Raw genomic sequence first — 14,270 nt, forward strand, 5'->3', positions numbered from 1 at the left:
TAAGGGGCCGTCCATAAATGACGTCACGCACCTGGGGGGGGGGGGGGTTGAGAAATGTGACGTCACATCAAAATGCGCAACTTGAAATAAATGTAGACAACACGTTCTACTTAATTAAATAGACTTTCTAATGTTTTATTCTACAACGTCAGAGTGCAGCGCCATATTAAATACGCATTGGAATGACAACAGTTTAAAGCGATTTGAAGCATGTTTTATATATTTTGGGGGGGGGGGGGGGGCAGAGCTTTGTGACGTCATATTGGAGGGGGGGTCTGACTCTTTGTAACGCCGTGTGACGATGGGGGGGGGGGGTAAAAATCGTCCAAAATCGCGTGACGTCATTTATGGACGGCCCCTAAGGAGGGATCCGTTGTGAGTAACCCTGCGCTGTTCTGCTTCGCAGCCACCACGCCTCTGGGTACAGCACGGACGCCACGAGCAGCCAGTTCCTCTACAGCACCCAGTACCGCGTGTGGACCCACGGCATCCAGGTGAGCGAGTGAGGAGCGGTGGCGCAGCGGTTAGCGCGCTCTGCGTTTTATTTCTCGAGTAATATTTGACCCACCCCAATCCGCCGTCCCCCCAGGTTGACACTTTGTCCCAACAGTCTGTAAGGCTGCACGGGGGAAATCCTATATCGTGTTTTTTATTGTAGCTTTATGACCACCCCTCGCCCCTCCACCCCATATTGGACATCTCTGAAAAAGAGCTTCACGGCTTCATCGGATTCCTCCAGTCGATATAAATAAAAAAAATCTGATTCTCATCAAGATTCTGATGTATCTTTGTACACGCACTAAAGTGTAAGATCAGCTGCACGCTGACGGAATTACGGCACGGAACAATTTGCAAACAAGCAAACGCATTCGAGGTGCTTTGATTACTCGACATTCTCACAGCCGTTCGGTGTGCTACATTAAAGAGGCAATTCCGTGGCCGATATTCCTGCATTGCTCTTGTAATTCCGTTACCGCGCAATGTGTACTGTATACAGTATACAGCAAGGCCGTAATTAGAATAGATATTGGGGGGGACATCCCCCCCCCCCCCAATATTCAAATATGCTCAAAATGTCCCCCCCAATATATTGCTATAAAATAGATTTCTGTTAAGATGATTGTGGTTATGGTTGTACTTTATTAATCCCTAATCTCTGCCATTACATACAATGAAACAAGAAAAGGTAAAAAAAAGAAAAAACAGAGCACTGTAATACAATACACTACTAGACATTATTGTAAAAATAAAATAAAAAGTCCATCCCATGTGTTAGTGAATTTTTTTTATATTTATGCAGGAAATGGCAGGAAATTCGTTTTTAATTTTAGATTTTTTTTTCTGGGGGAGGACCCCCAGACCCCCTGGAAGATTTGGTCCCCCCCAATGTTGACTCCATGGCTACCGCCTTGGTATACAGTACTGTATACTTCATCTAATTCTGTGGTTCTTAACGCTTTACTGCAGTCTTGCACTCCTTTGGTTCTCAATAATAATTTTTTTTATAATGTTCATGCATACAGGGCATAGGTTTGACGAAACAAAGCAGTTGGTCTTACGTGCTGAATTTGTGTTTTGATTATTTACCTTCTAAAAGAAGAATCTGGCCATGATGGTCTCACATCCCCAGAAGGGGCATCTCGCACCTCCAGGGGGTGCAGAAGAACCACGCTCATGGAGTTTATTCCGCGTCTCCGTTAGAGAATGCAGATCGGCGCTGTCTCAGTAATCCCTCGCCTGCTCAACGAACTCATTTCGCTCTGGCTATGAGCGCTTTGGGAACACTCTCGACGGCTTTGGCAGTAACCGCTGCTCGCATCCGTGGTGCCCTGAGGAAGCGGGCTTCACCAGTTCACATCAAATTACAATCGCGGCTGTTGATGGCGAGGCAGTCTGCCAGGAGGGCACCGAGTGAAAGCTTCATGTAATTGTTCTCTGAAAGCGAGGAACAAATGATAATGGGGGGGGGGGGGGTGGTTGAGAAAAATGCAACCGCCGTCACCTTTCCAAGTATTTCTGTGTTGAACAACAACGACAACAACAACGCCCTTTTCCGAGAGGTTATTTTTTTCTTCTCGAAAACACCGCGTCACGCGCTCTTTCGTGCGTCGTGACATCCTGGTGCCATCGTCATTGCCTTGGGGCGAAGCTTCTGGAACCTTCGGGTGATTGGGCAGGGAGGTGGTGCCCAGAATCGCAGATGAAACCACCTGGAACGCCGCTCCGGGAATTCAGAATCAGAATGTTTATTTGGACTGGAGGAATCCGATGAGCTATGAAGCTCTTTTTTACAGATGTCCAGAAAGTTACAACAGCAAACAATAAAAAAAAAAACGCTAGGAGTGCAATTTCTAAGACTGGCGTGCAAGTCAGTGTATATAAATCCACATTGTATTACCATTGTATTCTTCCCACAGAGACCCACATACTCGCATAGGGAGCCATAGACTCACATAGAGACCCACATACTCATATAGGAACCCATACACTCACACAGAGAGCTGTCTCGATGAAATAAACACACCCACTGTTTATGCGCAACGCCTTGAGGTGTGGTTGCATTAAGATGCTCCATTAATCCACATTGTTGTTGCATTGCATAGTAATGACGCACACTCACAGCCTCACATAAGGGACACACAAACTCACACAGAGACCCATAGACGAACATAGAGATAGACGGGGGGCACCCTTAGACTCACAGAGAGACGTATGACTGACCACCTCTCCGATTTAAAAAAAATTTCGCTCCCCAAGTTTCTGCACAGCGTCTTGAGACGCTACCTAAATCCTCGCTTGACTGCGATTTGTAACAATCGCCTATGTCGGCTGCCCCCCCCCACCCCCCTCTTTGCTTCCCTCGGCGTCGTCTCTAGCAAGGGATGCGCCGCGTGTCGGGGGCCGCCAGCGGCGCCCTCACCCAGGCCGTGGGGGCTCCGTCCGGCCGGGGCCGTGCCGACAGGAGGCCCTACATGTGCAACTACCCGGGTTGCAGCAAGCGCTACTTCAAGCTGTCGCACCTGCAGATGCACTGCCGCAAGCACACGGGTCAGTGCTCCTCATCGCGAGTGGCCCCCCGGGCGGCCTTTCGTGCGGCCCCTGAAAAGTGCCCCCCCCCCCCCCCACTTCACCCCACCAACAATGCACAAATGTGAAAACAATCCACGTAGTCGTCGTGATGTCAAACCCCCGACGGTGTGGCGGCCCTCACGCCGACGTCTTGTGGCTTATCGGCGAATGTGCCCCCCCCCTCCCCCTCCGCAAAAATTGAGTGAAGAACACTGACACATGTGAACGTGCGCCTCGACGTTGTGAGACGTTGTGAGATGGTGGCGCCAGTCACGTATGTATATGCGTGTACGTTGAACTTCGTTTTCACCGTACGTAGCCAACCATGCGTACGTAGCCAACCAATTGGATGTGCAAAAGAAGATAAACTAAACACATAAAGCAGTTCTTAGGAAATTAGTTTTCAATCTAGATGTAAAAGTGCATGGCTCCAATGGCTTGCTAATATGGGAAGGAAGAGCGTTCCAGACGGCCGCAGAAGCGCATCTGAAAGAGCGCGATGCAGTGACCGTCTTTTTTCAATGGCTCGGCAAAAGTCGCTGTGAGGAGGACTCAGCTGTGGTTGCGCGTGTGTCCTCGGGAAGGGTTTCCACCTTTGAGATGCACACACGCACAAGACAAAATATCACTTGCAGAAGAAGAATATCTCACAATGCCAGAAAAGTGAAGGATTACAGGACGTGCAAATGCATTGTCTTGAGCGGTGTTTTACAGTATTACACAACATACAAAGACTTGTTCTGCTAGCGCTCAAAAAGGGGACGATGCTGATAAAAGTAGAACAGGTACAGGCGTGCAATGCTAATACTGGGATAATTCAGAGGTGCGATGCCCTGGTAAATCCGTTCTTGTAACAAATCTCCATAATTTCCATGCAGACCAAATTGAGCCCATTTACAGCGTGCAATGTAACTGACATTCATTTAATATAGCGAAATTCATACTAATTGCATCACATAACGCTGTACATTAATTATATGAGGACCAAATGATACATACAGCTACTACCACGTAAGTGAATACCCGACTACCAAGCAAAAGTAAAAATGACTTTTTATGTTATAAAAGTGATAAAAAAAGCAAATATCAAAGTTTTTTAAAAATAAAAATCCTCACTGAAACCACCAAAAATTACAAGGCAATGCTGGAACTCACGATCCACTAAAGCAGTCGTTCCCGTGCAGTGCGGCACTAAACGTGCGTGGAGGCCCGCTACAGCGTGGGGATGCAGCAAACAACGAGTCGAAATTGCTCTGCACACCGGTCCATTTTTTGCGTCCCTCCAAAAACCACATTACATCCGAAACACGGTATTTAGATATGTATATCACCGCTCACGCTATTTTGAGGACACAGCGTAGATAGCGAATATGTTCGTGCTTCGGAGGTAAGGGTTACTCGTGCACTGGTGCGTGACTGTCACCGACGTTTGAGACGTTCACCCAAGTGACGGTGACAACCACGCTGCCGATCGTTGGTGGCTAATGAGAGCTCCGTCTGCGGGTGCAGGGGAGAGGCCCTACCAGTGCGACTACAAGGACTGTGGCAGGCGATTCTCTCGCTCCGATCAGCTCAAGAGGCATCAGCGAAGGCACACAGGTGAGCAAGAACTCGTGGGGTAAAAACACACGGCATCAACACAATCATTGAACCCAACTCTTAACAGCAGTCGGATCATCGATCATGCACGTGTGGTTTCTTGAATGCTGTCCACGTACAGTTGAACGCGTGCACGCAATTATCTCTGTCCTGAACAGCCGGGGGCACGGACGGGGGCTCTGTAACTCTCATCAAGATGATCCAATGTAAACTAAACTTTTAGCATCAAGATGCGTTGCTATCGGCGGTCAAAGTGGATCAAAGCGTTGGCCAAAACTTTCGAGACACAACCCAGAGCAAAAAAAAAAATCTATTCGCAAATATGCAAAAAAAATTGTCCTGATCATGATTATGTACCTCCCAAAACAAACGAACGTTGGAAAGCGCGCAACATAATCCATACGTATGCGCGATTTTTTTTCCTATACATTTTTTTGTTCCATGATAAATTGGTGATGGCAGGACTACAAGATGTTGACAAACACGGTGGTGTACGCACACTGGAATTTAAAGACCCCGAAGCCAAAGTTTCCTCTGTATCAGAGCGAACGGAACTGAATGTGCTGTTGACATATCGGGGCAAATGCCACTGATGGGTGCCTCATGTGGAGCAAACGCGTAAACCCGTGAAGGCTACAGTGCCCTCTCGGATATAGCCATTGCTACACAAATGAATCTAGTGCAGTGAGCATGGATGAAAATATCTATAACTTGAATTTTAAAACGATACGCTATATTCTCAGTTTTAAAGGTAATTTTTAAAAAAAAACTGGCATGGCACAAACGCCGCGGTGATATCACCGCCACTAAATGACGAACGGCGGTTGTTGTTGTTGTTTGTGAGTCTGCAGCGCGATGATCAGTCCATTGCATTACGATCCCGGAGTTTGAATCCAGAGCACACGCGACATGACGGTGTCTGAAGCTATCCTGACCCTTAAATGAGTGCCGGTGTTGTGTGTAAACCTCAGCACTGGAGAGACCATCGAGGTGGCTGGGTGTGGAGCTGGCCACACCGCCCACGTGTGTGGCAGGCCAGCTTGAATAGGCGCTAACTAGCAGCACTTGCCGCATCAGCCGATGTCGGCTACAGGGGAGGACATGTGATATTAGCCTTTGTGTTTGAGCTGGTCACACCACCCAGTTGCATTTCCTGGCAGCATAATCGGAGCTCACGAACAGTACTTGCCCCTCCATGCTACAAGGCTTACAGTGGCAGATATTTCAACCAGCTCTGGGCCTCCCCTAGGTCCACTCAGCCTCAAATGAGTAACCTGGTGCAATGTATAAACAATGCCGCTAGGGAGATAAATGCGGCCGGGCGTGGTGTTGGACACCCCACCCCCTTGTGTGCTGTGGTGGTCTTCATAGGTGCACGCTAACAGCACTTGCCCCAACAGTCTGTTAAGGCTACACGGGGGGGGGGATCTTTTGTCTTTGTTGTGTGTCACAGGGGTGAAACCATTCCAGTGCAAAATGTGCGATCGCAAGTTTGCCCGGTCTGATCACCTGAAGACCCACACGCGGACTCATACAGGTAAACCAAGTGCGTACTTTTATCTTCTATTCCCCTTGAGCACATTGCAGACACTTCGCTGAATCGGAATGCTGTACCGCAGAAGCTGGATATAAGCACACCCCTTGGAGCAAAGTCAGCCGAAGTAGGGTGCTGATATCAGAAGTTTATCTTTGCCTTCACCCCCCGACCAATGTAATGTAATCATGTGTTGCTTCTATCAGTTTCAAAGACAATGGCAATATATTATCAGAGTATGTTTTTTTTGTTTTTATTCTGACCACAATTATTGTGGTTAATGCAGACATGATTCCTTGTAAAAGATTTCAGTTTGGTGTTTTAACATCTCAACACCTGTTTTGTTGCCAGAAAAAAGGGGAAAACCTATTCTCACATTTTGGTATTGGCAAAGGAGGTCCCATGATATTTGAGAACTGTGCTTAAATCCAGCTTCTACTGAAACGTTGTAAATATTGTAAGGATTAGGTAACACACTTGTTATAGGTTGTATATCAACACGATGCAAATTCAATGTGAACAATATGCACGTCTTTTTATTTAACAGGTGGGCTTTCGCGACAAAATCGATTATTCGTAATCGATTATTCGTAATCGATTATTCGTAATCGATGTTTCGTTCAGATTGCACGAGGAGTAAAAGCCAGTGTGCGTTGTACAACCCTCCTCCACCCGACGCAGCCAAACAAATAAAGTTCTTACGTGACGATCAAACGCGCCACATGTTTGTTTTTTATTGCTTCAGCAAACCCACGTGTTCGAGAGGAACCCCACAAAAGTTAAACTTCTAAAGATGGTCACTGCGTTGCGTGCTGTCAGATTCGCTTCTGCGGTCGTCTGGAACGCTCTTCCTTCTGATATTAGGAAGCCACTGGAGCAATGCACTTTTCAATCTAGATTGAAAACTCATTTCTTTAGAACTGCTTTATGTGTTTAGCTTGTTGTCCTTCCCCCGCACCTCCGATTGGCACGGTTGGCTACGTACGGTGCGAAAGAAGTTCAACACACATAGATACAGAACCTCATTGGAGCGTCGTACCAAATTGTTAAATATTTTGGATAACTCTTCAATATGAGTGATGTGCTGAAGCAATACAAATTGGCGTCCTTTGCTCACGTGACGACATTATTTATTTGGCTGTGTTAGGTGGAGGTAGGGTGTACAACACACACATTAGCATTGTACCCGCGCAATTTGACCCAAAACGAATTTTCGATTAACGTGCAGATAGTTTGTATGTATGTGGAACTTCTTTCGAACCGTACGTAGCCAACCGTCATAGTAATTGTATTTATCGAGCGTATTAGGGTCACGGTGACATGGCAGCACTGCGATATATTGTACAATATAAGATCGTCGGTAATCGCATCGTCCGTGTTTCAGAGTATCGTTATTGTTGTTACTGCCGTTTGTTTAACTTTTCGTAGTACTGTATTTCCTTTCCTCGAAAAATATTTATGGAATCACAATTAAAGTCCACAACAACAATAATAATAGTCCGAACAAAACAATTCAGTGTTTTATAATAATAAAAATTTTTTGCCAGAGTGCACGTCATTGAAAAGGTCCCATTATCGTGTCTGTAGAGCAATTCGTTATTTTATTATTGAGTAACTGACATAACTGCGCTATAGATTGTAAGTCACAATCATTCGAAGACTCATGATGGGCTTATACTCAGTGAACTGCAGTTGAACAACGTCAAAGTAATCTTGAATTCGTACTCGAAGTACAGTACGGTGAAGCACAAAAACAAAATGATAAAATGTAAAATGCATTTACAAAGTTCAGGGAAACTGATAATGTGATAGTCTCCATATCGTGACATTTTATATTGTATACATGTTATCGCAGCAAGCCTGCGATATCGTGTGTATATATATAATTTATATAAATCCATATGAATATAATAAGATATAGTATACTTACATTTAGTTTAAATAACGTGTAAACGCGCTTTTATGTTTACACGTGAATACAATGTAGGAATGTATTATATATGATAACCAGTAACTAATCGTGGGTTCACGCAGATGAATGGCCTCTTCTTAATAAGAAAAATAATTATTATTCTTAAATTATAATTTACATTGGCAAGGCGCATTTCCTCCGTAAACCCCAATGCGCCGCTGTGTTTGTAAAGCCAGGAAATAAACAGCGCCAGGGTAAGGGGCCACAACTGTGGGGTAAAGGCCAGTTTAAAGGGGTGAGTTTTCAAGACGGCCCTTAAATAGCTCCAAGCGACTCCAGGTTGCCTTACTACCAAAGACAAAAACAAACGTTCCACAGTCTGGGAGCTGCACTGGCAAAAGGCCGATCACTCCAGAGACAGAGCCTTGACATCAGAGTACTTAGAATAAGTACTCCGAGGTAGTAGTACCGTGGAGGTTTACATTTGCTATCGGTGAGCATGTAAGTACGACTTAATTTTCGATTCGAAGCTTTCGTGACTGCAAGGATTCACTACTCTTTGTTTTTTTTTCGGTAAAGTCACGTAGGTTAAAAGAAAACAAATCAATTAAATCACGACGTTTCGGAGGCAACACAAGCTTCCGTCTTCAGGTGAAACCGTCACAGCAAAATGTATTTGTTTTACTTTAACCTACGTGACTTTACCGGAAAAAAAAAACAAAGAGTATAAGTACGACTTCGTTACTTCCGACATTGTGAGGGCAACGCAAAATGACTATGGGTATGGGCGCTGTGCTACGTTGCGAGCAGTCGAAGGCAGTACAGAAACATCCATTGTTCTACCTGTACCATGCTCCAACGTCTACACTTCCTACCTGCACCAACCCGCACTAGGCCAGCGTGGTGAAGTATGGTCAAACGACCCTCGTGACCGGCACGGTGCAGGAAAATTCCCGATCAGCAGTGGATTGCCGAAAGGGCTGTACACTCACCCCTCCACAAGAACAACCACCATTCGCCTCGAAGTGGAGATGACATCATTCCAGCACTTGCGCCAGGCTAGGGGCACTTCGAAGTGTCACAGGCTCCCTGGTCACGTGGAGTGTTGAAGGCTTCCTGGCACGAGGTCACGAGCCACTCCCAGGAGTTACGGCTTAACCGACTGACTTGAAACTGGCAGGTGTATCATCTGTGCGCCCCACTCGTGCACACTTTGCGCAGCTTCTAGAGTAGGAAGATGTTATCTCCCTCGCCTCATACGCAGGCGATCTCGTAGGTTTGATCCTAAGCCCGAATCCTGTATATTTGGAGTTCGTGTGTTCTCTCTCTCTCGAGTAGTCACGAGGAATTTTCTCTGGGTCCTCTGTTTCCCCCCCCCCCCTCCACATTTAGAATCAACATGCGGTCAGAACATTAAGCTGCTGCTATAAATTCCAACACGATGAGCGACTTCGTTGAAGCAATCGTTTGCGGCCAGGTCGCCTCTTGAAAAGAGCCGATACCTGGCAAATGTAACAAAAAATATATTTGTTTGGTTCGTCTAACGCTGCCCGGACTCCCCTCTGCTGCGTGTGTCACTGCTGCCTCTAGGCGAGAAGCCCTTCGTCTGCCGCTGGCCAAACTGCCAGAAGAAGTTCGCCCGCTCCGACGAACTCGTGCGCCACCACAACATGCACCAGCGCAACGTCACCAAGCTGCAGCTGCCCATCTGAGAGGGCCCCGGGGAAAGCGGACAGACCGTTCCCTCGCAATGTCCCCAAGCGAGAAACCCCGTGCGAGGTGCCCAGCGAGGAGGGGAAATCTCCTTCACCACGGCTACCTGGAAGACGACGGAAGGTGCAAGGCGGAGCCCCCGTTGGGTCGGCCTGCACGCCACCTTTTTCGGAAGTTAGTTTTTGTGCGTTGGTGTCAATGAATTCGGATGAGTTGGGGCAACGACCCCCCCTTGCCCCCACCCCCCACGGCAAAATGATTTGTCTCTCACGGCTGTGCTCCCCACTGGGGGGTTCAGGTGCAGCGGTGAAGGGAGACGGTGTCCTGTCCAACAGTAGATAAAATATATATAATGTTACAGCTCTTTGTCAGTCCACTGCTGGATGAACACCTTCCTCACGCCGTGTCGGTCATGGGAGTTGTGTGGCCATACTTTGTGACGCTGGTCCGTGCTGTTTGGTGAAGAGGTGTCGGTGGATTGGGGGGGGGGGGGTGGGGGTAGGGGTGGAGGGTTGGAGGCAGAACCGGTTCAAATATCACTCTCCACTGATGGTAACTGTGGACAGGAATCCAGCTCAAGTAAGCGGGGTTCACACCACAGTGCGCTGACCACTGCACCACCACTCCCCCCCCCCTCGCCCCCCACCACTGTTAGATTTGGCCATCACTCACAGATGATTGACTTTCAAATAAATTCTCTGGGAATTTCCACTGGTCCCATGATGCCACTTTGTGGCTTGGTTCACCGTGCAGTGAGCACGTCTTTGCCTCTGTTGGGTCTCATTCCAGGGCATGAGTGTGATCAACAGCTTCGCGTCTCTGCCGGAGCATTGTAAATAACAACACCTGCGCGTGCATGATTACCGCTCCTGTCGTGACAATGGTTTTGTGTAGACGTCATCTTCTCAATGAAACCCCCTTCCGAGTTTGTTCGTCACGTTTTTGGATCCGGGAATCTGTGAATTCTTCCTGTGGAATCTCTGCAGTGTTGTTGTTTTTTTGCCGAGGTGGGCGGTTTCTGTGTTTAGGGCGATAAACATTTGCTCTGTTAACTGGATTAGTAAACTTTCACACGTCAGCCGAAGCAGCAACCTCAGCAGTTATGCAGCATGTGCGTAATCCTCCGTGTATACAATGTGCGTGTCGGAACCTTCTTTTTTGAGCAACGCATATTGAGTCGTTTTCTCTTTAATGCGTCGTTCTGTAGTGGAATGTCCGTTGGTGTCTTTTTGTCCTTTCCTTCATAGGCAGTTCATTGTCTTCTGTGTAGGACACACAACAGTGCCGTGTGTTTGGCATAAAGCTATGATAACACTTCCTGTAAATGAACAAAGGAGCGCCAATGTGCGCTGTGGCTATAACGGTCCGAGCGAGCGGCCGTTTGACCTTACATCGTTTCTCCCGATCTCTTGTGCTCGCTACAAAGTAGCGCGACCGTGCTCAGCAGAGGGCACTGCAAAAGGAATATGAAGCAATGCGCTATCGGGGCCGATAGAAATACTCGGAAGGTGGCCCTTCGCTTTGTAGAAAAAATATATATATTTTTTGCACATCGACAGCACTACACTTTTAAATTATCAGACACCGCGAGTTTCATTTACCTGACGTGTTGTAACAACGAGAAGTTGTCGTGCGCTTGTTTGGCATAGCAAGAGAATGGTCACTTTCGTGGCTTTCCGTTGGCCCCGGTCACGATGCACATTATAGCTGCCGAGAGATAAATTGTCCCTTAACGAAGTTATTGGTATGGCAAGCATGACCCTAGATTCCAAGCGAAAGTCCCACACCTGCAAAGCATTACTATTGGAATGTCCATCCCGGGCACAGTGGAAGGATGAGTTGGAGGAATGAGGTATTTGTGCTATGGGAATTTATGCTCAATATTACACAATTGACGTCGCTGCTGTGTGTCCGTCATTGAATAGTCGTATACGACGCACATCAATTGTACGCATCGTAACAGAAAACGGGTCACGACGTGAATGCGGTGTTTTGTTGCGATGCATTTGATTGGTGCACGGGAACTGACACGGCCACGCATGTGGAATTTATTGCCTGAGTCTGTCACCCACGCGCGGTTAGTGCTCACCAATCGGCACGGTTCGAGATGGCTTCGGTCGGTGTTATTCCAGAGTGTGCAGCGGTACACAGGAGTGGCCGTGTGGGCCCATGGGCCCGAGCACTGAGTCGGCATCACTGAGAGCCGCCTGGGTGGGTTTGAATCCTGGTAGCCACCCATGATTTGAAGCAGATCCTCAAGTGTAATGCGTTGATGGTCGCAGCCTGGCATCATTGACTACATTTGGTCGTGCACTTAATTTGACAAAATTAATTAACAATATCAGTTTGACTTCCACACCATGAACATTTCTCTGTACGTGGGGAAAAAAAGTTCAGAAGTAGTGCTGTGATATCTACTTCTGCAGGCCATTCTCAATGACGGGGCGATGCGCTGCTTTGCGAGATTTTCCTAATGGACACGTAGCCTCATGACAAGGTGTCGTTGCACAACTGGAATAAAAAGTAGTAGAAGTACAACATAAACGTGAGTGTGTGGCAGAAATGTTGCCACCTCTCAACCTGGCAGCTCCTCTCGACCAGGGCTTCTAGACTTCGCGACCTACCACGGGAACACCTTTCTTGTGTTTACCAATCTTCGTGCAAGCACAAACCAGGGTCGAGTTGCACACCGTGTGCACCTCACGGTTTGCCGCATCAGGATACGTGGCCAGTTTCTGACTTCGTGTTCTATAAACACGACGCGGTAATATTGCGATAAAATCACTGGAGACAATTCTGGCTTTTTAGAAAACAGCTTTCAATAGAGGCAGACTTTCTACATTGTTTGCCTGTCCACATGTTAAACGTTTTGTTGCTTTGTCTCAATGAGCTCTGATGTGTTTATAAAGTCCACGCGTAGATGCACCCAGCCGATGCGAGCCCTTCTTATGGACGGGGTGAGCGTTCATCTAAGCCATAACGCTGTATAAAACGAAACTGCGTTGCATGAGTGGCCTGATGCCTCACGACGATTCTCCCCACACCACTTTGAACCTCGTCAATTTGGTCCAATAACCCAGATTACCACCCCCCCCGAATAAAACTCGCATTGAAACTGCGTACAAACGATGGACACAAAACAGCAGCCACGTACTTTACAATAAGTGGCACTGCAGTGCACGAAGAAGAGCCAGGCGAATGTCCCGTGTGGCTCCCCCCCCCACCACCACCGTGTACATCCAGCCCTGGGTCAGGCTGCAGATCGAGTTGAACGCGCAACGCACGGGTCTTGCGCGTGACCCGTTCTGGTTAACGATGCACCCAGCCAAGTGGTGATGGCTGTGTTATTGATGTGGAGGTCGCACTTACAGAAGAACCTCCTGATCCTTGGCCCGTTTAAATCGTTTTCTGCCGTAATGTACCGCATTGGTGAGTGATGATGATGATGTTATTATTTTGAGATGTCACAGTATATGCCGTGTGTAGATTGCACGCAATTCACGGGCTCGTCGCACTGGATGGAATTTTTACGTTGTGCCCGGAATATTTCTGCTCTTAACAAATGGACGAATTGTGATTGCCGAAATAAAATCGCAAATTGAGGGCATCGTTAATGGTACCAGGATCCATTACATGCGTCGTTTAGGAAGAAATGTTTTTCCATAAATGTCCACCTTTTGCTTGCTCACCCATTCATATTTACCAGCGGCAATCAGACTGGAACTTATATCTGTTGTGCACATGTGCAGCCATTTGTGTCGATCCACTGCTGGATGAGGGCTCCCCCACTCCGTGTAGGTCGTCGCGGGTTATTTGACCATACTTCACCACTCTGCTCAGTGCATGTTGACAAAGGGTTGCATCATTAATCCAGGTAATGTCCCTGAACGATAACGGTGCATTGTTGCTAAATACACCATGACAAAAGATGCTGATGGATTGTATTTGTTAGTATCAATGCACTATCAGGTTTTTTTTTGCCCAAATATTATCCTCACATTAATCTTGTACCATTCTAGCATTGACAAAATTAGATAATAATAATTATTATTATTTCAGTTTGTAATGCACCGGCACAGCCCAGAGGCATGAGGGACCACGAAAAAAACGTGGAGGCAGCAGCAGCCACGGCGGTGAGCCAGCTCCAACAATTGCCCAAGTTCTGAGATCCTCTATATGTTGTGTGATTGGCCAATTAAATGAGATTGTGATTAAAATCTGAGCACTGCTTTAGTTGTATTGTTCTCGATGTATTAATGCGTTGATAGAATTCATAGTATTCAGCAGCATTTGAAAACCGACATTACAATATTAATACGATGATTTACTGCAAATGCACTACAAACACAAGGAGGAAAACTACATGCGTTAAAAGTATTGATTTTTTTTATTAAGCGTCATCTTAAACATTTTAGTTTCTCTTTTAATATAATTGACATGTAA

At 46.8% G+C, this 14,270-nt stretch overlaps 1 protein-coding gene across 2 annotated transcripts in view; it reads left to right on the plus strand.

Moving 5' to 3' along the window:
* The window catches only part of WT1 (WT1 transcription factor), a 36,407-nt gene extending 22,155 nt beyond the window's left edge, over nt 1–14,252 (plus strand). The window contains exons 4-8 of one of the 2 annotated variants that reach the window (XM_061564523.1): nt 407–494; nt 2,877–3,048; nt 4,579–4,668; nt 6,122–6,214; nt 9,705–14,252. In XM_061564523.1, coding sequence (XP_061420507.1) covers nt 407–494; nt 2,877–3,048; nt 4,579–4,668; nt 6,122–6,214; nt 9,705–9,826 — 565 coding nt within the window. In that variant the 3' untranslated portion in view covers nt 9,827–14,252. The remainder of the gene's footprint in view (nt 1–406; nt 495–2,876; nt 3,049–4,578; nt 4,669–6,121; nt 6,215–9,704) is intronic. The other variant, XM_061564524.1, reaches the window with a different exon arrangement.
* The last annotated feature ends 18 nt before the right edge of the window (nt 14,253–14,270 follow it).

The sequence above is a fragment of the Lethenteron reissneri genome, chromosome 33, assembly GCF_015708825.2.
Source record: "Lethenteron reissneri isolate LAM-NWPU_2019-01 chromosome 33, ASM1570882v1, whole genome shotgun sequence".
Classification (NCBI taxonomy): domain Eukaryota; kingdom Metazoa; phylum Chordata; class Hyperoartia; order Petromyzontiformes; family Petromyzontidae; genus Lethenteron; species Lethenteron reissneri.